The sequence below is a fragment of the Choristoneura fumiferana genome, chromosome 9 (assembly GCF_025370935.1).
Source record: "Choristoneura fumiferana chromosome 9, NRCan_CFum_1, whole genome shotgun sequence".
Taxonomy (NCBI): Eukaryota; Metazoa; Arthropoda; class Insecta; order Lepidoptera; family Tortricidae; genus Choristoneura; species Choristoneura fumiferana.
In genome coordinates, this window is record NC_133480.1 from 6,865,315 (window position 1) to 6,888,295 (window position 22,981).

At 37.2% G+C, this 22,981-nt stretch overlaps 1 protein-coding gene across 1 annotated transcript in view; it reads right to left on the reverse strand.

Annotated features, from left to right (window-relative positions):
• Window positions 1–2,742: 2,742 nt before the first annotated feature.
• Window positions 2,743–22,981, reverse strand: part of bi (T-box transcription factor bifid) — a 124,062-nt gene continuing 103,823 nt past the window's right edge. Inside the window, 5 exon segments of the mRNA XM_074092099.1 lie at window positions 2,743–5,832; window positions 7,372–7,428; window positions 7,431–7,507; window positions 12,997–13,073; window positions 13,874–14,032. Coding sequence (XP_073948200.1) covers window positions 5,264–5,832; window positions 7,372–7,428; window positions 7,431–7,507; window positions 12,997–13,073; window positions 13,874–14,032 — 939 coding nt within the window. The 3' untranslated portion in view covers window positions 2,743–5,263.

A 22,981-nucleotide genomic window follows, 5' to 3' on the forward strand; every position in this document is an offset into this window, starting at 1 on the left:
GCTAACACCGGCGCACAACTACCCGCATTTTTATCGTCATTTTTATTGTCAATGTCTAATGTAGGGTAGCACACAAAACTAACAACATCGCTCCGTAAAGGCACGTTCACACCAACCGATGACGTAGCAAGAGTATTTAAAACTGTTTTCCAACTCGGAGGTACCGACCAACCGCAATCCGCAATTTGTTTTGTTCGAGTAGACGGAGACGGCATCACATTTAACCGTCGTCGGTTAACGCTAATCAATGGATGGTGAAACAGCCCCTTATTCTTATTCTATTCTTAATTATGTACGCTTTGTTGCTGCAAATATTGGTGATATTGACTGTACGAAACTGTAGTGCAACCATACAGCAACTTTAATTGGTGCTAACAGTTTGCCGGATTGGTGAGCTCACTATCTTGGAGTCGCATTCCGCGAAAGATGTCCGATAAGCCGGTGTCGCGGTGGTGCTAGCGTGATTAAGTGCGCTGATACCGGCGGCCATTCATACGGGGCCTGGGTGTGGAATGAGATTGACCTGCCTGACCCAAGGTTGAAGATTTGTTAAGGTCTCCCCACATCTATCAACGCGGAAATCGCGGATTTGGCTTAAGCCGACCAAAAAACGCTTTATGTCCTCGCAATAAGAGCGAAAAAGACTTATCGAAAATACAAACTGAGACATGGATGCACAGAAAAACCAGAAAAAAGAGACCAGCTCTGGGAATCGAACCCAGGTCCTCAGCAATCCGTGCTGCGTGCTATAACCGAGTCTAGACACGAATTTCTGCTATGCACACATATCTGAATAAAGAAGTTTAAACATTGTGCAAATATTTTCATAATTGCATAACTGGTAACTCTCATCTCAGTCTCGAGCACTACATCTGTTAGAAATCTCTATTTTTTTAACACAGACGACATGTCTCTGTACAATGTAGTTGTGTCCACATCCCATAGTAATTGCTCGCGCTGCCACTGATAGCATCAGCGGAGGTGTCACGTACGTAATTGCCACCACTATCTGATGAGCGTTACTCACCCACTTCGTTTATGCTAAACTAGTTTTTGTGACGACTAGGATGGTGTAGTTGCTTTTTATTCTTATCTGGCCATACGAACAGCTTCATTGTCTATTGGAGATGGAAATGAGCGAAAATAGTTGTTTTAGAGAAGGGCGAAAACATGTTTTTTGAAATCAATGTCCCAGCTTGTTGCTGATTATTTTTAGAAAACCAAAATATCTAATTATTTGGCGTATGTAGGAGCTGAAATAAGCATATTTATGATATTAATAATGTTTTCAGCCCTTACTGTTTGTTAAAAGGAGAGGTAAATGTCAAGAAAACAAGATTATTTCTTCAATAGATTTATCTATTATATTTTAATGAATAATTTCTCAATTACAGCTGTAATTACAAACTGCGCTTGCAGCTCAGCAAGCTTGTTTTGTAGAAAAATTGCAAAATTAATAGATTGTATTGCAATTCAAATCTTTGCACTCTTGTTATAATAATTTACAGAATTCAAACTCGAAAAAATAAATCACAGTACATGTAGTGGTTGCTGAGTGAGATGGGAAATGTAACGAAGCCATGTGATTGGTTGTAGATCATAGCTTTGAATTTCCTGATTGGTCAACTACGTAGTAATGTAAAAATACAGTACAGCTTTTCGTCGCCTCGCTTCACATCATTACAGTGATTTATTTCAACAGTCTAGAAGTAGGTATAGAAAGAAAACAGCTGTCTCCAAATAAAACTCTTAATGCTTAATTGTAATGAATTCCATGGAAAATTATGTTCATTTATAGATAATATATTTTGTATTTTAATTAACTACAATAGTTATCAACTATATATTACAAACTTTCTTAACTTACAAGTTTAGATTTTATCAATCGTTTTTGCGAGCGTTCAATTGTTGAAGGCCGGAGACAATTATTAATTCTTACTTACAACAAGTAATAAACAACAAATTTATTTATCTAAAAGGTGGCCAAAAGACAATTCGAATAAATAACACATTTCGACTGACAAGTTTTAGTAGCTACCGTTGCATACAACATACAACGCTTAAAATGTTGTAAATTTATTAATGTGGACATATCATTGCAAAATATCTTTGTACCTTCATCTTTTGTACAGATTTTGGTATAACCCAACTAACATTCAAGCCACATTAGAAGCTGGTAAGAGTAACGTGTACGCGCATCTACTAAACAATATATGGGTACTAAAAATATGTCCTAAAATTAACCCGAAATATTTCAACTGGTGGATCCGAGTTTGACTGAACACCGCGTAAATGTTTTTAAGGATTATTTTTAACTATTGATTTATATTATATTGATTCATATGGTCCAAGTATAACGCGTCAACGGCGTGACCATATTTTGAATCAAATATGAATCCCGATGGAAACTTTAAAAGGGGTGTTCAATCAAACGGACGTATTTATGCAAACAGGAACCAACCTACACCTCCCCCCAAAATTGAGGTAAGTATGCAACAAGTTACTAAAATGCACTCTATCGAGTTGATAGAAGGTGCATTTTATTAACTACTTGCACACTTATCTGAACTTTGGGGGGAGGTGTGGGTTGGTTCCTGTTTGCATAACTACGTCCACTAACCAAACTGTCTGCAGAAATTATCCGGCCTAATTTTAGGACACCTTGATGTATCGTGTAAAGGCTTTCTAAGTAATTAATTTGCTAGTTGGGGTGTCTAGCACGTGGTTATTAAAAAGTTACAAATAGAATTAAAAAAAAATAAGTGCAATAATGACATTCCTTTTAGTACAGCATTACAAGTTAGTGATGTCGTGTATACATTATAATTTCTCATTTTGCAACAATTAAACACAAGCTAATCTCACAGCACAATTGACAAACATATTTTCAAAATATGTCTATTAGTAAACACGCATATATACCTTACAAATTGTATTTACAAAATAAAGCGATGTTTTTAATATTAATCTACATTAGGGTGAGTTTAATGAACCGATGACCTGCGATATTATAGACTGCGTTGTGACCTTTATACAGAAAGAAGTAGTTTTATAGTGATACAATGCAGTAAATTAAATATCTATTATTTTGACGTTACATAAATGAAATATAAAAAAAAAGCCTGTTACAACGCTCATTGATAAATTTCGATGTAACGATAAATGTGATACCGTCTTTATCTATTTGAAGAAAACAAACAGAGGCGGCACCAACCACAGATATCTGTCGCATAAAATGTATCAATAAGTGGTGAAACAGGGGTACATGATTTAAGTAAGTCAAGTGTTAAACTTGGAATCACATTTTTAACAGTTAATCGCGTGCATGTTTCGCGCGTCTCCTGGGTAACATTTATAGTTGGTGCTAGTACCGAGAGGACTGTTTGAAATTTTTGACATTTGTGTCACTTTTGGTTTTGGTTTAAAACGGACATCACTATACTAATACCATCTAAACATATTTTTAGACTCGGCAAAGATAACGGCACGGCCAAAGTTACAAAAATATGTATACACGACTTTATGCACTTGACATTAAGGCCGTGTATACATATTTTTGCAACTTTGGCCGTGTCGATATCTTTGCCCTTGACTGTACAAGCTTTTGCTGACTGTATGTATACTTTTGTTGACTGGCATTGTCATTCATCCAAACTATATTTGTACCAATTTTTAAGTCAATCAGATCAATAAAGTGTCAGAAAAATCATTTGCAAATTTTAAACATTATAAGTTAAGTATATAAAAGCTTGTAATAGTTATATAAAAATTTGGAGTCACAATCGACAGTTCGATCTTATCGCGAAAATGTATATAATTATAACCTATTGCTATTGCAGTGGAAAAACTATTAGTGATTACTATTGTGTCGCCGTATAAACTACGTGTGGTGTTCGATGTTAAATGTATGAAACATAAATAATTATGTATGCTTCTAAGATACCTATAACAATAACTAAGAAACACATACCTATACATAAAGCAAAAAGTCAAGTAGGTATGTGTCGTACAGACGTAACTGTCTTGGGCGTTTAGTTGTGAAAGGTCAAAGGGGTAGTACATTGATATGAAGACATTTTGATTCCTTTTTTTTCATAAGTACATTATGCTTCAGAAAAAATTGTGCATGAGAGATACTTAATTTAAGGAAAAAAAAGATTATTTTTGTAATTTTTTTGTTCTTTTACATTTCTTTACTAGTATAGCGGAGTAAGTATTAAATACGACCCCGTCGATTCATCATATCTGTGATTCATTAGTCATGTCATGACATGTAGTATCGTCTCTCGGTAGTAAAAATTGGACTAAGTATCTTGATCTTATTACAACAGTGTTTTCAAATGTTTAGATAAATTTATTCATCGAAAATATACTCTGAGATTTACAAAGAATTTTGACTCAGTTTTAGTATCTCGTCATAAAAAAGTCTTGTCTCTAGTAGAATAATATATAACGTAATAACGCTGGACTATAAATATTATTTTGAGAACTTTTACAAGCGTATTGCACTTTGTTTTTAATAATAAATTCAGTTTAAGTGTCCTTAGAGTTACAGCTATCTTAGAAGCACACTCAATGATCACTCAGTTCACGTTGAACTGCCTTACAGGAGTCTAACAAACCTCAGGACCTAACTTAACTATTTACAATTAGTATACGAATATCGGCCCGATAAGAACGACAGAAAAAAATAGGAACGATACAAAATTTACCCGCCAATTCCGCGAACACTTGGTCAACCACTGGTGCTCTCAGATTTAACAATTATAATTAACTATTATTAGATCATTCAATTTCTTCATTACATCAAAATTAAATCAGCTTAGCTGACAACTTGCCATTTCAGTTATCTGCTGGCATGCCCATTGCAAATGCGAAGGTAATACCAACCGGTGTTGCAAAAATGAAATTTGGGTAAATAATTTGTTACCGTGTCTGCATTGTTTTAAAACTGTCAGGTAAAGTTACGTTATAACCTCAAATAAATGTGCTGTTTTAGTACTTTCTACCCATTAAATGGGTCAAAAGTTGCAGTAGTTTCAACGCATTTGCATCAAGACAGCAGCATCAATTGCATAAACTTTTATGCCAAAGTAAATAAATACAAAACTTATTGTTTCAAGGACGTACGTATTGCACTATAACACGACAAAGTTGCCAGCTTTGTCTTGAAACATTTGTAGTGGTAGAGCACGACTGGCGGCATGCACGGAAAGGCGGCTAACATCGATATAAATACACGGTATTTACAACGCTACGCGAGTCAGTCCTGCGTCTCCACGTCCAAGCCGTTGACCATGCGCTCGATGCTCTTCAGGTCAGAAGGGGGGGTGGGGGCCGTGGCCGCCGACGTGGGAGGGTCCGGAGGAGGGTCCGCGGAAGCTGCCCTCGCAGGCGGCGACCCCACTCTAACCCTCGCTGGCGAAGAACTCAAACTCCTCGCTCTAGGAGCAACTTGCTCAAACGCAGACCCTAACCCTGGCAACGCGTATGGAGCGAACCTATGCGTCTTACCCAGAGGCGACGGGGCCGGCAACGACGGAGGAGGAGGCAGCGCGTACTGCTGCAGTAGTGGATGGAGATTAAAGAGGAGACCTGGCGGCATTTGATGCGGCGGGAAGAAAGGTGGTGGGTATAGTGATGGCGGGTAGAGGTAAGGTAGTAAGGGAGGGTGGACGGGCGGACCAAGGGAGACGTCGGGCGCGGGGGAGGGGCGCGACGGGCCCGGGGGAGGGGAGGAGGCGCGCGCGCCACCCGAGCATGATGAGTCTGAGCCCGCCTCGATGCCTTCTTCGGCGCCTGAGTCGCCGCCACCGCCAGAACTGAACCAAGCTGAAACAAAAGAACATATTTCATAGTCTATTCATTAACGTGGTGCAAATGATATAATCATTGACACAGTGAGACTTCTGCTTGTCTATAAGGTATTATGAACATGCTAATACATAAATGCTCGATTTCAACGCTGCTGCTCGACCTTTGCATGGCTGATATGTTATGGTCCCTGTCTTATAGCCTAGCTTCTTTATATGAAAATGGTAAATGATTATCTAAGGATAGTGGCACAAACTAATGCTTTCTTTTTCGAAAATTTCTCAACAAATTAGTACGATAAAGTGGCAACGGGCAGGTCATATGAGCTACAGAACTGATGGCGGTTGGGGTAGGTAGACTGGTTATTGAGTGGAGAACATGTGTCGGTGGACATAGTGTAGGTCGCCCTGTAGCGAGGAGGAGCAATGATATTCGTAAAGTATTATTGGACAGGGATTAGAGGAGTGGAACAGAAGATAAAAGTAGAAAAAAAGCAGCATAAAAGTAGAGGCTTATAGGTCCAGATGTGAACTGACACGAGCTAACGATGAGCCTAAGAATGAGAATATCTTCGTATCATTCAGTTCATGTTTTTTCAGAATCAATGCCTCACTGCTAAATATCGTGATGCCACCGAAAAACTTTTTTAAATATCATCTTTCCACTTATCCCCATAGGTTGCTCTGTGGGAACATTGTTCAAAGGGATATGCAGATGACTGGATACATGTCCACACCATCAGATTGGACTTCTATCCCTTGATAATGTCAAGCATGTTTGGTTTTCTATAGCTATAAACCCAGTTTAGACGTGCAAGAAAAATCGTGCATGTTGCATTACATTGCGGAGCTCGATTGACCACTACAGATTCGTTGGCGTTACGTCCTCGAAATGTAATACAACTTGCTCGTTTTTTGCATGTCTAAACAAAGTTTTAAGTCTCTTCAAGTTAACAGGGTCCTAAAGCTTAGTTTAGACTTATAAGAAACAAGTTGTATTACGTTGCGAGGCCGTACAGTGAACGAGTTTAAATTGCTCATTCGCACGCCGCAATGTAATGTAATTCGGACGACTTTTCTTGCAGGTCTAAACTAAGCTTTACAAACACAGATATCCTATAATACCTGATTACCTGCCTATGATTTCTTAACTATTCCATAATGCGTTTCCCAAGTATCCATTTTCCGCGTCGTTTATAACTTGCAAAATGGCTAAGGGCAACATTTTAAGCCCAAGTCCAGTCAATAAAAAAAAAGCGGGTTCTGCCTTTTCGCAAAATGATTGTTTGCCAAATGTTTTATTGTTCAAACTATTCTATTTCCCAACTCTCAATTTTCTCCTAAACCAATTTTTCTCAGTGTATTTTCTTATGGTTTTATAAAACACAGTAGGTTAAAGTTTGTTTTAAGATAGTTCCAAAAATAATATGCTGTCAGAAAAAATCGTGAGTTGGGAAATTAAACATTTGGGAATCATATTTTGGCAAAAAGTCAGAATACGAGTGGCACTTTGAGAAGAAGAAGCTGCGGTAACAGTTGTGTTAATGGTGTTACTCACAAGTATTGGTGTGGTGCGTGCTGGAGGGCGGCGCGGGGGGGCTGGAAGGGCCCCCACGTCCAGCGGCCGCTCGTCGTCGTCGTCCCGGGGCTCCGAGCGCGCCGTCAGCAGCGCCTGCCTGCGGTACACGGACAAACTACTCGTGTTATCATTGCGAATTTTACTAACATATATGTGGGATTGGCGTGCATTGGGTCGATACCAGGGTAGGAATTTTGTAGTTGGCACCGCAGCAGCGCTCCACCAGCACTAGTACTTACTCAATGCACGCCATAGGGTTGGTAGGAACAACCTCACAAAAAGTCACAAAGAAATACTATTTAAACATAATTGCAACAAAGGTTATTTTATTTTTATGGTTCGCTCTGATACTGAAAACGATATGAAAATCTTAAATCTTGGTTTAAATTACATCCATAATTAAACTAATGTACTTATTTAAAGTCAAATTAATTAACTATTATTATTGCTACATAATACGCTGGTAATTAATTAATTAATTATTATGACTGCTTATTTTTTTGTAAGTCATTCATTTCGAATCTAAATATTCATTTACAAAAAAAAAACAACATTTCAACCTATTTCAACAGTCTTATGGTAACTATTCTTGGATTAAATGTAAAATCTTCAGTTAAAATATGTAGGGCGACTGTAGGAACAACATATAATTTTTCAAAGACCTAAGCCTCGCAAGATAAAGGAATACGTAACCTGTCCGTTAATGTTCCAAAAAAACAATAAACTAAAACCTTAATGCATTTTAATTTAATAAAAAGTCTTCCTTAACCCTAAAGAGCGTAAAGGGCAAATTGATAGGCGCGTTTGGGTCAAATTTCGTCGGTATCATTAGGAGATGATTAACCTTTCAGCGGTCGGGGGCCGTTGCGGCCCATTATCCCAAATGTCAACCGTTTGACACCCGCGCAAAGTGCAAACACTGTCATTTTAATTTTAATGTGGTGTTTAGTGATGCGCGTAAGTTTTATGTTCACCTCGTCGTAGTGCTGGCACTTTGCTTTCACATATTCACCGAAATATTTGCATGTATGAAACAGATGTTTCGTACATGTAAATTTATATTTCGGTGAACATTGTCTAGCAATATGCCTACCTACTATTTCATTTCTACCATGAGCGATGGAGATATCAATAGTTCAATGCGAATACACAACGCTAGTGCCACCATACGAGTAAAACCCGCGTCAAAGTTCGAGTACCTATCGTAACTGAAACTTAAAATCAATCAGGAAAAAGTTGATATTGTCGGACGTTTTTTTCTAAATTTGGTACGCTGGGTATTATCGGCGGTTACTCTCCTACAGATATGTATTCAAAGGATGATTTTTTTGAGGATAGTTGGTTACGAAAAGAATACTTCAGCAAAACACAAAACAAGTTAAATTGTCCTACTGAAATTCAAAATGTCAAATTTATTATGTAGTGTTCACAGAAACTATTTTTCCTTGATGATAAAATATTTAATTTCATTTGTAATGTTGACATCAGATATTCACTTTTTTGAATTTTTAAAGTAGGTAAGTAAATTGGATTTTTTATAATAACAAAACGTAACAACAAAACATTGAACTCACTTATTCAAATTTAACTTGCAAATTTTGAACTACCTAAACATACACACCTTTCTATACGACCTACATGTGAATCAAACAAAAGCTTTGCGGAAAAACTTCGGTAAAACCGGGTTCAAATGAATAAAACAGATTCTTTCAAACAAATTGTCATTTTAAAGCATTCTGCATGACAATGCACGCAGTTATTTGCCGGCAGTTGGGCAAAGGTTCACATGGTTTTAGGGGCCGTGGTTCCGCGGTAAATTATATTAAATCATCTCATTGTCGGCTGATAGAATTTAATTTGTGCCACCCTTAGCGTGTAGGGTTGGCGACGATCTAATATTTTAATTGGATTAAAATTCGTAGTTTTTATTTTGTTTATTTTGGGTCGGCGAGTCCTTATTGAGATTGTTATTGAAAAGTTGCGGAATCAAATTGTCGTTGGGATTCGGTATAGTAGGAAAGAAAGAAATCACATTTACTCACAACGACACAAAGCACAACAATATTATTAGAAATATTAGTAGTAGTAGTAGTAGTTGTAGTACTTTATATAGGAAACATGTAAAAAAACGAAAACGAAAACCCCATTGCGACCAGGTCAGTAGTATATTTGGTTAAAAAGAAAACTTCTTTTCTTAAGCCGTAATAAAAAGCCAGAACTAGGTATTAGTAGGCGAGAACCAGCATTTCGAATACTGTTTTTTTTATTCATTATTGTGTGGCAACCCTAAGTTAAACTGACAGCATTAGGGTGTTCGCGTTACAATGTAAACTCCACTCTGGCAGGGGTGGCTCGCCTTGTAATTTCACCGAATTTTTATCCCCGTTTAGTTCCCCTCTCTTTTTATTGATGCTCTGTAGTTCATCCCTAAAGCTCGGATGATGAATTTAAGGGATTCGATTATCTGTGGTTAGTAGAGTTGGGAATCAGGGGATCTTGAGATTTCATCCTGGCTGGAAAGTTCGTTGTTCAATTATTTAAAAAAACTTAGGGTTAGGTACTAAAGTCAGTAAACATGAAAACGTGTGCGTTGAGTTCTAATGATCCTAGAATAAACGAATCACTCAAGTAACTAACGGTTTGCAAACCTAAATTTGGTCTAAACCGAAATGGGAGGAAGGATAAATGAATGCTTACATTATATAGACGTACGTACCGTAAACTATATGCATACTAAATAGATCAGTCTGCTAACAGGAAGGTGATTATGTAAATATCAATTACTAGATTTGATCCACCACAAAAGAAAACACCCAAACATGGAAAATTAAATAAAAACATGTAAAAAGACTTCTGTTGGGTGGACCAGCCAGAGCACGTAACAAAAAAATATGACGAAAGTACCAAAATTTATTCAGCCAGCTCAAACATCATTTCACGTTAACGCATCCATTTTAATCCACACCGCGTATTCCACATGTGGAGCAAAATCTTTAATTCCCTCGCAAAACATTAAATTTTGCACCGGACGCGCTCGCCGCAGCCTCCGAATTAGAACGGATGAGCTAGATGCCGGAAGTTCTTTTTTCCAAAATGGCCGCTCCGGAAACGCGGGAAACGTGAGCGTTTTGACAAACGCCGCGCTCCGGGAAGGACACATGCCGCGCATATTTCATCATCCCTTTGTGTCTGTGGTCGCCGTGACGCGTTACGCTAACGGGCCGTGAACGGCCTTTGCCAAGATGTTGGTAATTAGGGACTGGATTCGAGCTTTGGATTTGTTGACGTGAGAATCATGAGGTGGACTTTCACTTGATTCTATTAAGGAACGACGCCATAAAAAACAGCATCTATTAATACAAAACATGTTTAATAAGTCGGGAATAAATATCAAGTCTCAAATAGTATAGGTACTTAACTAATTTCTCTGTCTAATAAAGTGCAATTAAGTTACCTTCTCAAACTATGTAGGTATCAATATCTGTTTTCAACTAATTGAACAGAATATGCTCTACCTAATTAGAAGATTTCTGGTGCTATATACTTTTGTCAGTATCCTGTAAGTGTAATGTGACTTGTGAAAAGTCTTTAACAGTCGAGTAGTACTATTTAACGTCTCGAAAACAGAGGATATTATAAAGTCTTTGCTACGATATGGATGGCTCTGGTCCTTCCCATAGGTAACGCACAAGGTAACTGAGGCCTGTTGTGAGAGGGCATCAAAACGTTGTCAACTACGAAATTCGGTTTCTAGCACCGCGATAACGAAGGCAAAGGGAATAAGCCACTATTCGCAAGTCGTCTAGTTTTACTGTCAATCCTCATACCACGTTCCACTCAGTCAGTTATAGGCATGCTATAAATCTGTGGCTGCATGGCCGCAGATTAGCAATATAATTTGTTCTAGTTCATTGATATGGACCACCGAGAAGTAAGGTCGCTTACCGCGGTGTGAAAGGCAAAGAGAAGCTACCACACTATTCGTAAGTCGTTGTAAAATTTCGCTGCCAATTGTCTACCCACGATCGCGAAACTCAATGTAGCGACGTATAGACTCTTGCACTAGTAATAGTCAATTTGTGCTGTATGGCCGATTAGCAGCAATATAATTTGTTTATAGTTCATTGATATGGACCTCCGAGTAGTAAGCTGGATTTCATAAATTTGTTACCTAGTTATTTCACTTAATATGTATGGCTGACTAGGGAAAATTGTCGTCTTGGTTGGTTTACGTGGGTGGGTGGTACCTACAGTGAGTTACTAAGTTTACCAACAGGTTTAGTCGCAAGCTTATAAACTTTAACCACCTCCCGCGTGCTATCGTAATTTGCGAGACAATGTTTGCAGCGAATTTAATAATTAGACTTAGAGTTAGTGCGGTAAACGTGAGCAAATCTGAACTTTTTGAAGTATTTCATACGGATATCGAATTGTTGCCAGTATTTTATGCTTCACCGTATTTAGAAATGTTTCAGACGTGGATTTGTTGTCTTTAGAATAACCAATAAGTTACAAAAAGTAGACTACGACGAACCGTTGCAAATCTTAAAGCTTGTTATAATTTTAGTTTAGGCACAAAAGTAAAATATTTAAGCATAACATTTGACATTATCATGCAGAAACGGCCACTTATGTATAATTAAGTAAATGAATCATTTTAATTCGCCATTCAATCATTATTTTTAAATACTGTAACTTAATAAAATATTTGTTAACGACTCATTGACATCAAACCAGAGACGTTATAATTAAAACAGCTTCAATTGTTATCAATGGCTCAATAAGTCCCGTTCACCAGATCCGCAAGCCAAAGAACCCATAATTCGATTTACCTATTCATCAAAAGAGCGGTTAATCGAGTTCGCTCGAATTTAAAATACGTTCGCGGAAGCAACCTATCCTACGGCGAGTAAATTACACCGTGAAAAAAAGCAGAGCTGATTTTATCGCGGAAATCCAATTTTCTCCCTTGCACGCTAAAGACGGAAAAAAAGCGCCAAGTCGAATGACTCCACCATTTTGAGCCGTTACCCGCTATGTTTAAACTCGGTACACGAATAAGGAGGCGCCGGATTGGTTTAATTTGAATTTCGAACGGCGCCGGGCGTGTTGGCGGCGCAGCGTTCGGAAATGGCGGCACTCTTGCTCTAATTAATTCGAGAGATTCCCGGATAGGACGCTAATTTCGTTAGTGTTAACTTTAGTTTAACAGCCGGCGGTTTTTGCCTTCATTAATCTTACACTTGGCTTTTAGTTGCGGGCGCCACCTACCGAGTGAATTATAATTGAATTGCTATTACGGTAAATGTGTTTTCTAATTCGGAGCCCCTCGTTTAGTATCTAATCTATGCGTGGCGTATATCTTTATCTTATAAATTATCCTATTTACTCTTTTTCACGACCAACAGTCGTCTATAGTGGCTTAGCGTGATTATGTCAGTCTCATCAAAAAGGTTCTTCTTTTTCTAAATTTTTTTGTTTGTTAATTATAATAAAATAATGGAACGGAGTGGTTGATCATCCACCTTTTGCAACGTTATTTTTATAATTGTATTGTATTAAATTATATTAGTTAATTACAAGAAGTTAGGGTTAGATACTTACTTTTTCTCTCGTTTCCCCGCTCCAGTATCCCTGAAGCCTTTGGCAAACGGGTTGTTGTCGATTTTCAACTGCGTTATCTGAAAATAATTAATTATTTAAAGCACAATGAAGTGCAGTATTTACAACTTAAAACTTAACTTATACATTAGTAAAATGTTAATGTCGCTCGGTTTTCTTCGTTTTCCTGAACATTCAAATCAGAAAGAAGAAAAAGAAAACCGTTATTTTGTTTCGAGTGCCGAACGACATATTAGCAAACTAGTTTAAGGTAGGTACTTAGTAAATGTAGAATATAATAAATGATTGTCCGAATTGCCTGGGTGGTAAAGGAAGTTGAGTGAATTCACAATTTCACATTCAGTTCATAAACTTGACTTAAAAGTTCTTAAACTATCAATTCGATTGATTTTTAATATCACATCACTCGAAAATACCATTCCAAAATAGCGTGGTAGCACACGCAATGAACACATAAAATGTTCGCCACGCTTCTGACCGCCTTACAGTCCGCTTGCATCACAGATGTTTGCCATTTTTCCATGTATTGTTGAGTAATTTAGTTTCAAAAACATGTACTCAAATCAGTTTTATTTCAGAAAAGTGTTTTTTGTTAGTGATAACTTATTCGATGTTAGTTACGATCAATAATAGAAAACTATATTGAACAGTTAATACAAACTTCATTAGGTGACTAAGACTAACATGCTTCTCTTCTCTCCGTTTCGCCAGAGATATGCGGAGCGAAGCTCAGAACATGTATGATATCCACTATCCACCAGTTGAAATCTTTTATTTTCATAGCTTAACTTGGATTTGGTGGTTTATCTACTTTGCATATCTCTGGAGAAAGGTCTTATGCATCTTTTAACGAACTAACCTTTTCATTCTGATAGGCAGTGACAGCGATGAACTCCGTCTCTTTGAACACGTAGGTCCTGAAGGTGGAGTACGGCAGCTTCAAGATGTCGTTGGCACGGACCAGATGGAACCGCGGCTGGTACTTGTGCATCGAGTTCAGGATCGTCTGCGTGACACACTTCAAACAGCTTAGGAACTTGATCGGAAGCCTTATGATCGCCAGCTTTTGGTGGCATTAGGGAAGTTGGTGTTAAAAGAGTAAGGTGAAAGCAATGAATGGAACAATACAAAGTTATATGTATTGTGTAAATACAATGTTCCCCAGTTTATGTAAAATGGAGAAAAAAGTTTGTATCGTGGGTGATTTTGTGTGAAGTATAAGTTAGCACTTAGTAATTTTAGCGTTTATTACATTATCCAATTTTTAGAATTTCTAACTTGGAACAGTTAGGATCCTAAATTGGTAGCTAGTGATCATATCACACTAAATTGAATCCTAAATCGTATAAAATCTGTACGTACTATAGACGATGCAGTGTTGAAAAAGTATCGTATTGGGATGCACGTTTTGATCAATGGTTTTTAGGTTGTCAAATTTTTTTCTTTAATGTTTTCAGAGTTGCGTTAGTATCGTATTTTTTATATATTTTTAATAATACTTTAAATCCCTCATCCCGCATGGGCTTGTTAAAATATTTTTTATCACTTTTGTTGCATAGATAAGGCATTTCTCGGTACATTTCTATAATCTGTATTAATATTAATAGCAATGTTATTGCTTCTTTCTCGGTGGACAATGCTGCCGCTTCCAAAATAGACGGCAATTTGTAGGACGCACCGCGCGTAGATCTGACGTCCACCTCGTTCAAAGCGGTGGTGCCGACTGGGTATTGTTCTGAAATTGCAGTGCCGCGATTACACTATCCTAAATCGTAAACAATTTAGGAAGCAGAGAGATTGGAATCTCAATTTTAGGTAAATCGGATCCGATCTGTTCTAACTGTGATTACATCTTCCTATGTCCTAATTAGAGTTCCTAAAAATCGGATAGTGTAATAAGCCCTTTATATATAGTTAAATTGATACGATTTTGATCAGGTCAGTTTAGAGGTACTCGTAATGTCTTATACTTAAAATAATAATGTTATCACGAAAGCCATAGTGGCTTCTTAATGCACATCCGAATAAAAAAAAATTGAGGTTTTCTCGTCAAGACGGCATCGCAATAACACTCGAAAACCCAATCGCTCCAAAATAAGCTGTTTCTGTGTGGCATACTTGCATCATAGGATTCGAAATATCAAGATGAAAAGTTGTCTTATTAACATGCATTCATTCAATTTATAAAATTAAAGATATCCTCCAATTACGGCTTGTGATTGATTGCTCGCACAAGAAGTTAAAGCTGTGCCATTAACCGGTGACCGGTATGGCAGAGGGCGTGTACTGTAATTGCCATACAACCTGTTTGCAGGTCTCTATATACTATAAGTATATAAGGTGCTCACAAATTAGGTACCAATATTTTTACAGCTGATAGTACTCGTCTCTAGGAGTAGACTTAAGTATAAAATATGTAAAAGTTTATGTTACTTTTTTAAAATAATTAGAGAATCAACTTTACTGCGTAAAAACACCCTGTTAATGAGATAATTAATAGTCAGTGTATAAAACTTCTTTGACTGTCTTGACTGTCACGAGTAACTGGCCACTTCACTTAGATACATAAATGTCAAAGTCACGTAATGCTTACTATAAGTTTTCCCGCCAATCGTTGACGGTTATGACAAACGACGGTTCACTTGACAGAATGTGTTCTAATATCTTCTTTGATCTAATTTAACGTCTCTTAAAATATTGGTAAGTACTTAATTTGCTAGCACCCTGTATAACCAAGTTTATTGGCAATGGCGGGTCAAGACGCAAATTAGACAGCAAGATCGATTTAACTTGGATCTCTTCTCGCACCTGGCATGAAAGATCATTGGGAAAGACAAATTAAAACAGTACTTAAATGTTTTATTTGGTGACGCCGTAGGTATAATTCGCATCGCTCTCTTTCGGTTACTTTCATTAGCTAATATACCTACCTCAAGAAAATAATTGTGAATTTAGTTTATTGTCACCATCGATAGTCAAAGAACCCAGGGTGGAACCTTTTCGCTACAAATGCTGTGTTGATGTTCTATACATCTGCCATAGAAATCATCGCGATTATGATTGTAAAAAAGATTGTGAACACAGTCTTCTTAATCGCTTATTAATTACTGTTAATTATTTTTCTCATTATTGTGTTTACTTTTAGTGTGCTGTTCTTACTGTGTTGGTGTGCAATAAAGAGTTATTGTATTGTATTGACAGCAGGAAAACTTAAAAAAAGGACGCAAGAAGCGATCTAATTTGAATACTGAATACAATATTATGTGATGAGTACTGATCTACCGCGTGACCTTGAATCGTTGAACAACTCAAGTCTGCACCTACTTAGTTGTTATTAGAACAAGTGACGATAATACTTAGTTATTGTCCTCAGCAAAAACCCGAAGAGGGTAAGAGGGTGACAAAAAATCGAAACCGTCGAACAAAAAAGTGAGAAACGATGTGTTAACCGAACAAAAACGATGTGTTGAAGTACTGTGTTCTATTAAACCTTTCAATTTTTATCGACTGCCTATCAATAAAAAACGAAAGAGCAACAGTCGCTGTTAACATGACGACTCTATCCACACGCTCTACTGGACTGCACATGAAAAAAATGCGAAAAAAGCCAACTCCACACCTTTTTCAAGTGCACAATTACACGATACTTTTTTTAAATTAATTACAGTGTTTAAGGCCGGCCATTCATCATGGAAAGGTGAAGGGAGGACCAATTATTTTGACGTACGGCGTAATCGGCGGTGTCAGGGAATGGCAGGGTGGTAATTGAAATATCGTGGTTAATTTGGTTTTGCTGTTCTTTACATTGATGGTATTGTCATGAGAGAATTATTCGGGGTTCTGAGCATTTTTTTGCATCCTCCTAAGTCTTGGCTTTTATTAATCAGGATATAGAGTATTTAAACTATCTGATCAATACAAAAAAAGGGATTGCTTAAAAACAGTTTTTTTATTTAGAAAATTTTTAGACTGTTATTTCCATAGTTTAGTTAGAGCTAAACAATTTCAGACACACATGCATTAAAAAAAAACCAGATCGCCAACTGCTAGGCACCCCGCACCCACCCCACATTATCATTAAAGGTCATTATCGCGTACCCTGTTGAATGTTACATGAGCCGATCGCGATCTCATTGCAATGCAGCGTTCATAGGAAACTAGCCCTAATTGCCTCATAACAACTGCAATTTGCTATCGAATTACTTGAATTTCTAATTTTATTGATCGAGTTTTATTGTCACTTTTTTCTATGGATGCCTTTAATTTGTGCTAAAGCTATGTTTTTTGCACATTGAGGGCAAAAACTCATCTAATTCAACAACTTTTTAGAAAAGTTTTTCATTAACATTGTTAGGTTAGGGTAGAGTTGCGTCAATTTAATTTACTTAGAATAGGAGCTCCGCGAAGTGAAGCTCCGTCGGCTCACACTCATAACCGGTGGTTTACTAACTTTTTTTGATCATTACCATCCCATCATAACGTATTAAAATACCGCTTAACCTCAAACTTTTCTTATAAAATATTCAACCCTAGGTAAGAATATGAAAGAAATTGTCCAAACTCCCTGGTTTTCGTGGTAATGATCGGGAAGGGTCACAATTGCCGAATATTAGCCGACCCCGGGAAATTAGGGTTCACGTAATCCTTGTCATGTATATGTTATGATATCGTGCGGTTTTAGGGTTACCCAATGCAAGGGTGAGAGGACTTAAGTTGGGCAGTTTTTTAACAAGCTTTTATTTAACTTGTGTAAGTTTGCTTGTTTGCATAGTAAAACTGCACCTGGATAGATTTTTTTGAAAAAAAAATGCTTCTATTAGCATAAAATACCTGCCTAAAATTTACGGCTGTCCCTATCTCTTAAGTAAAAACACAAATCGACCGTTAAGCCTTTCAACTTTTTTTTTGAGAATTATTTACTAGTGGGTACATATTCTACCCAAATTCCAAAGAAATTACTTGGCAAAATAATTACAGCCAGGGCTAGTTTTACTATAGTAGACCAATCAGACCCTTTGTAAACTATATTTTGACCAACTCCTGTTATCGAATTAAGCTGTAATTAGTAGTAAAAATCTGGTAGCCTGTTTTTCTACCCTTGAATATTTTTCTTGTGTCCGGATGATTTAGTCTTAATATTTCGTATAACTTTGCAATCAAAATCTCAAATTCAAAAGTCCACCATGGCTCATAAACCTAGTCCATATATTTCAACAAACCAGTCCACATTGTACGAACCAACATTCGAATACAATCCCTATCTAGAACATCTAGACACATTGTAGTCCTAGGTCTCTCGCATTCTTGTTGCAAAAATGCGTTTGTATGCAAAATATATATTAATATTCAGTTACGCTTCCTCTCGTGCATAACAAGTAAAACTATCCTAATTGTTTTGCATGAGGTCGTGATAAATCAATATTCAGCAAGCTTTTCATTTTGTTGCACATTATATAGAATTAATTAGGTTAGTTTTAGGTAAAAGATACTCATACTCGTACGTTTTAGTACTAAATATTTGTACTAATCTCACATTTACTATACCTACATCGTTAAATATGGTTATGCAAAAGAATTATAAGTTTTTGTTAAAAATTAGATTTTGAACACGTTTTCTGCTGACTGTACTTATGTTGACTGTAGGTACTTGCATTGTCATCTTACCTACATAATTATTCGCTATCTATCAAACTTAGTCACGAAATTCGACTTAGAAGGTTTTAAATACAAAAGTTCGTAACATTGCAGATTAATAGAAGCTTGTATATTTAGAAAAATATTCTAAATAAATTCAGATTTGTGTTCTAATTTAAAATTAACTGAAGCTTCAGAAGGTCAATTTAATATGCGTTTGAAAGGAGAGCCAAAGTGATTGTAACTAAACAAATGTTTTATTGACTAATTGTATCTCCCCCATACAAATCACGGCGCTTGATTACTTTAAATTGTTTTTAATTTTGTTAAATGATTTGATTACGGCTTCCTGTAATTTGAGTCGCTTATATTTTTTCAGCATGTGTTTGGAATAGAGCGTTTCTAGCCACTGATAAAACACGAATTTTGAATGGACCCATACAGATTGTGAGTGCAGATCCTTTCTATCAATTGAAGGTTTCCTATGTGCTTTGCGGGAACATCAAAACAAGTGACTAAAGAGAGTTGAAAAACCACTACCTTTTTAGTTAGAATTGGATCCTAACTTTTGGCCGAAAATATTTTCCCCAAATTATTCTTTTCCAGCTATTTCCTATGGAGGAACGATTTTTATTCTTAAACCAACTAAAAGAGCACATTGCAGATTTAGAAGTAGGTACCTACTTTAAGGTTGATATTACAAAAAAACGAGAGATATTTAAAGAAAGAAAGAAACAAACTTTACATCTCTACAGCGACGAAAAGCCTCATGTCTATTTTATATTATCACAGATAATCAAACATAAACACGTTATAATAACTCTATCGGACACGAAACACGTCACAACACCATAGACCACCGTCTAAATGACATAACTTTTTTTTTCACTAACGAAGCGGCGAGACTCTGACGATACCATTCCAGCCAGTTACATTAAAATATAAATAATTACAGTTGTATCGAGTCGAGTTTAATTGTTGGACTTTTATTCATCCGTCCAATTTCTTTATTTTACGGCAAGACAACATATTAAAATGTAAATCGGACGGTGTGGTGGTCCGGCGGCGTTATCGATGCTAGTGTATCGATTAATTAAAAAAACATTCGATACTTGCGGATAACGGACTGGGTCTTGTTGATTAACAGTGTTTGTTGATTAATGATTTATCACATTAGCTGTTTTCGAAGTTTCACTAACTTAACTTCGCCGATAAACTAAGGTTACCAACATAGCTCGAAGAATATGCATTTTGAAGTGGCAATGAGCGGGCCATATCACTTGATGAGCAGACCCTTGGGGGCGAAAGATTCTCGTGTGACGACCTCGAACCGGAAAGCGAGGCGGGCGTGGTAGTAGGTGGACTGACGATAATCCGAGAGTTGAGTCGTCCATTGTGGCGTTCTAAGGGGGAGGCATTTGTTTAACAGTAGAAGCTTCCTGCTGATGATGATGATGGTGGTGGTGGTGGTCACCGTTGCAAATAAATTATAGAGATAAATGAAGAAAAAAATAATTCTGACAGTTTTTCCAGTTAGCCGCTTTTCGCAATTATCAACATAACCTAAAATCCTTATACTTCTTCTAATGGTTGATATCGATAGCAAATCTCGACACCCTTCCAGCCCTACGCCCATTAGTTAGATTACAATAACAAGCGAGAGATGGCGCCAGTCGGCGCTTCACTCGCCGATACTTTCGATACGCTCGGTCCATAAACGAATTAGAAGTTTTTTTTTTAATTAAGATGACGTGAGGTAAGTCAGATGTTCTGATGAGATCAGCTTCTCTAGAATAAAGTTGATGTGGGATTAAAAATTGCTTCTTTTTACTGAAGAAGTTAGTACTTAATTAAAGTCTTGCAAAAAATACATCATTGTTTTCTTACAATCAGTCTGTTTGTTTCTGTGACACGTTTAATATTTCTATGAAGTGTGTGCTCTTGTAGTTTTAATTTATTCGGTGGGTATGTTCACAGTAAAGCTTCTAAGGTGATATTCCAATTCCGCGAAATTTCGATATACCTACGAGGTCAGAAACCTATCGGAATTCCTGTTTAAAGTCAGTAATTGCACATTATGTCAACTAAAAACCTCCGAAACACTTGTACATAAGCTTTAGACATTTAAGTTTTTGAAAAAATCATTTTACTTTCTTTAAAAGTTGGTCACAAGTTTTTAAATATTTCATTACTTCTTTACTAGTCCCCGTTAGTTCCGCTATCGCCCGATAGATGGCGCTACTCGTCTTGAAAGTCTTGTCTTGAAAGATCGCAAATTTCTAGTAGCACTGTTCGAGTATACCTATAATCATCCCCCATTTAATCTAATTAAAAGCTTTGTCAGCGTCGAAATTCATACTCCTCGACTAGCAGTCGCACCACACTATCAGTTCAGCGTTAAATACATCCAAAGAATTGCAAAATTTCTGATTTAAATGTCATGCTGACACCCCATTAAAATACATATAATCATCTCCCCCCCCCTTAATCTAATTAAAGCTTTGTCGGCGTAGAAAATCGCACTCAAGTGCGGTATCAGATCTGACTTGAGTGTGCCTATGAACAACCGATCGCCACCGATACACGCGCCGCCCCACATTCGCTAATTCTCGCCATAACTTCATATCTCGGCGGCGGTCCCGACGGAAATGCAACCCTCTCGCTCTCACCTAGAGAAACCACTGTTTGTTTTTCCTTTTAGATCCTTTCAAATCTTATTTTGGATTTATTCCATGGGCGGGGTGCAGTTGTCGCATGCTCTCTCTCCCACTTGCACTTGCAGCGCACCGCTTGCTTTTTTAAATTTAATTCGCGGAACAGCATCGAAACGTGATTCGAGTGTGTAGGAAAAGTTTTTATTGCAATTGAGAATTCGGAGAAGCTACGACAGGATTTTAGCAAAGCGAGGTCGAAATTCGAATCGAATTCGAATATGAGCAATTGTAATGGCGCTCCGGAGCGTCTGTTTCGAAGTTTAAAAGAAACGGCTTGTAAAGAATCCGCTCTTATTGGAATCAGTTTATTTTCTACTAAGTAAAGCACAGAATGCAGGAGTATTTGAAGTTGTTTTTATGACTTCTAACTGGACCCTGTTATGCAATAGTGTGTCAACCCTGATTAATTCTGCAATACAATGTCAACCCTTAGAAAATAATTTTATCAGTTGACATTGTATTTCAAAATGACAGTGGGTTGATTCAGTACTTATTGCAAAACAACGTCCACTGTAGTTTAACAATAGTGCGAAATTTGATTATCGAAATGAAACATAGATGGCGCCTCTATCCTTAGATAGGTACCGGTCGGTACCGATACCGATGTTTTGTTTGTCTTATAAACTTTTTGTAAAACATTGTATCTCTGATTAACTTGTACTGCAAATTATTGCAAAAATTATTTTATCTTAATATACCTGGGACTTCGTCACGAAGATTTATTAGTTTAATTAGTTCAGAGCCTTCGGATACGGAACTCTAAAAACACACGGCCCTAGAGTAAAATTAAAAACAATAAATAAAACAGAGGAAGCCGCCGTTAGCCTACTTCAGTTAAAGTGTAAAAGAACAAAAACCAGTGAGCCGTTTGCCGACAGATTACGTTGGGCAGAGGAGCCGCTCGGCTAATATTTGCGCTCACTGTTGACACGCAAACCGCCTTAGCTGGAGTCAACAGAAGGGTTCACTAATGCCCTTTTTACCACAAAAAAGGTTAGGCAAATATTGGGGCAAAAGCGAGTCAAATCATCGACTCTTAATCAACGGTTTTAAATTGAAGAACACTATAATCCTGTCAAGCCCACAGAACTAATGAGAGAACTAAAAACTTCACACGAGATAAAATCGCGAGGCAACTACACTATATAGCTTAAAAGCCAGCTATTTATTTTCCTACCTCAGTTTGAAACAAAGTTGAAGAGAATCTACTTAAAAAATAATTACAACTGTACTGGCGAGTAAAATCTCTGCAAACATCAAATTTCATGGAAATTTCGCAAAATTTGCTCGTACTCCTTATCTACTTCATAAAGAGAGCTTTAATGTAACATTTCAGCGTCGGAAGGTTTGGGCTGAGCGTTGAAGAATTACTTAAACTAGGGAAATGCTTTAAGCTCAAACTGCTGTCAGCGATAAATAATACATTCCCTAGCTGGACAAAATCCTGCTAGCTTAAACGCTGCAACTCGAGTTAGATTATTTTGTTCAGATCATCTCAGACCTTACGCGCTACTCGCACAAACCTTACAACAGCTCACTTGACATAGCCAGATGCCGATTTACTTAGCAATATGTCCTTCATTTGGCTGTGAAAATAGTGTAGTTCATTGATGTAGATT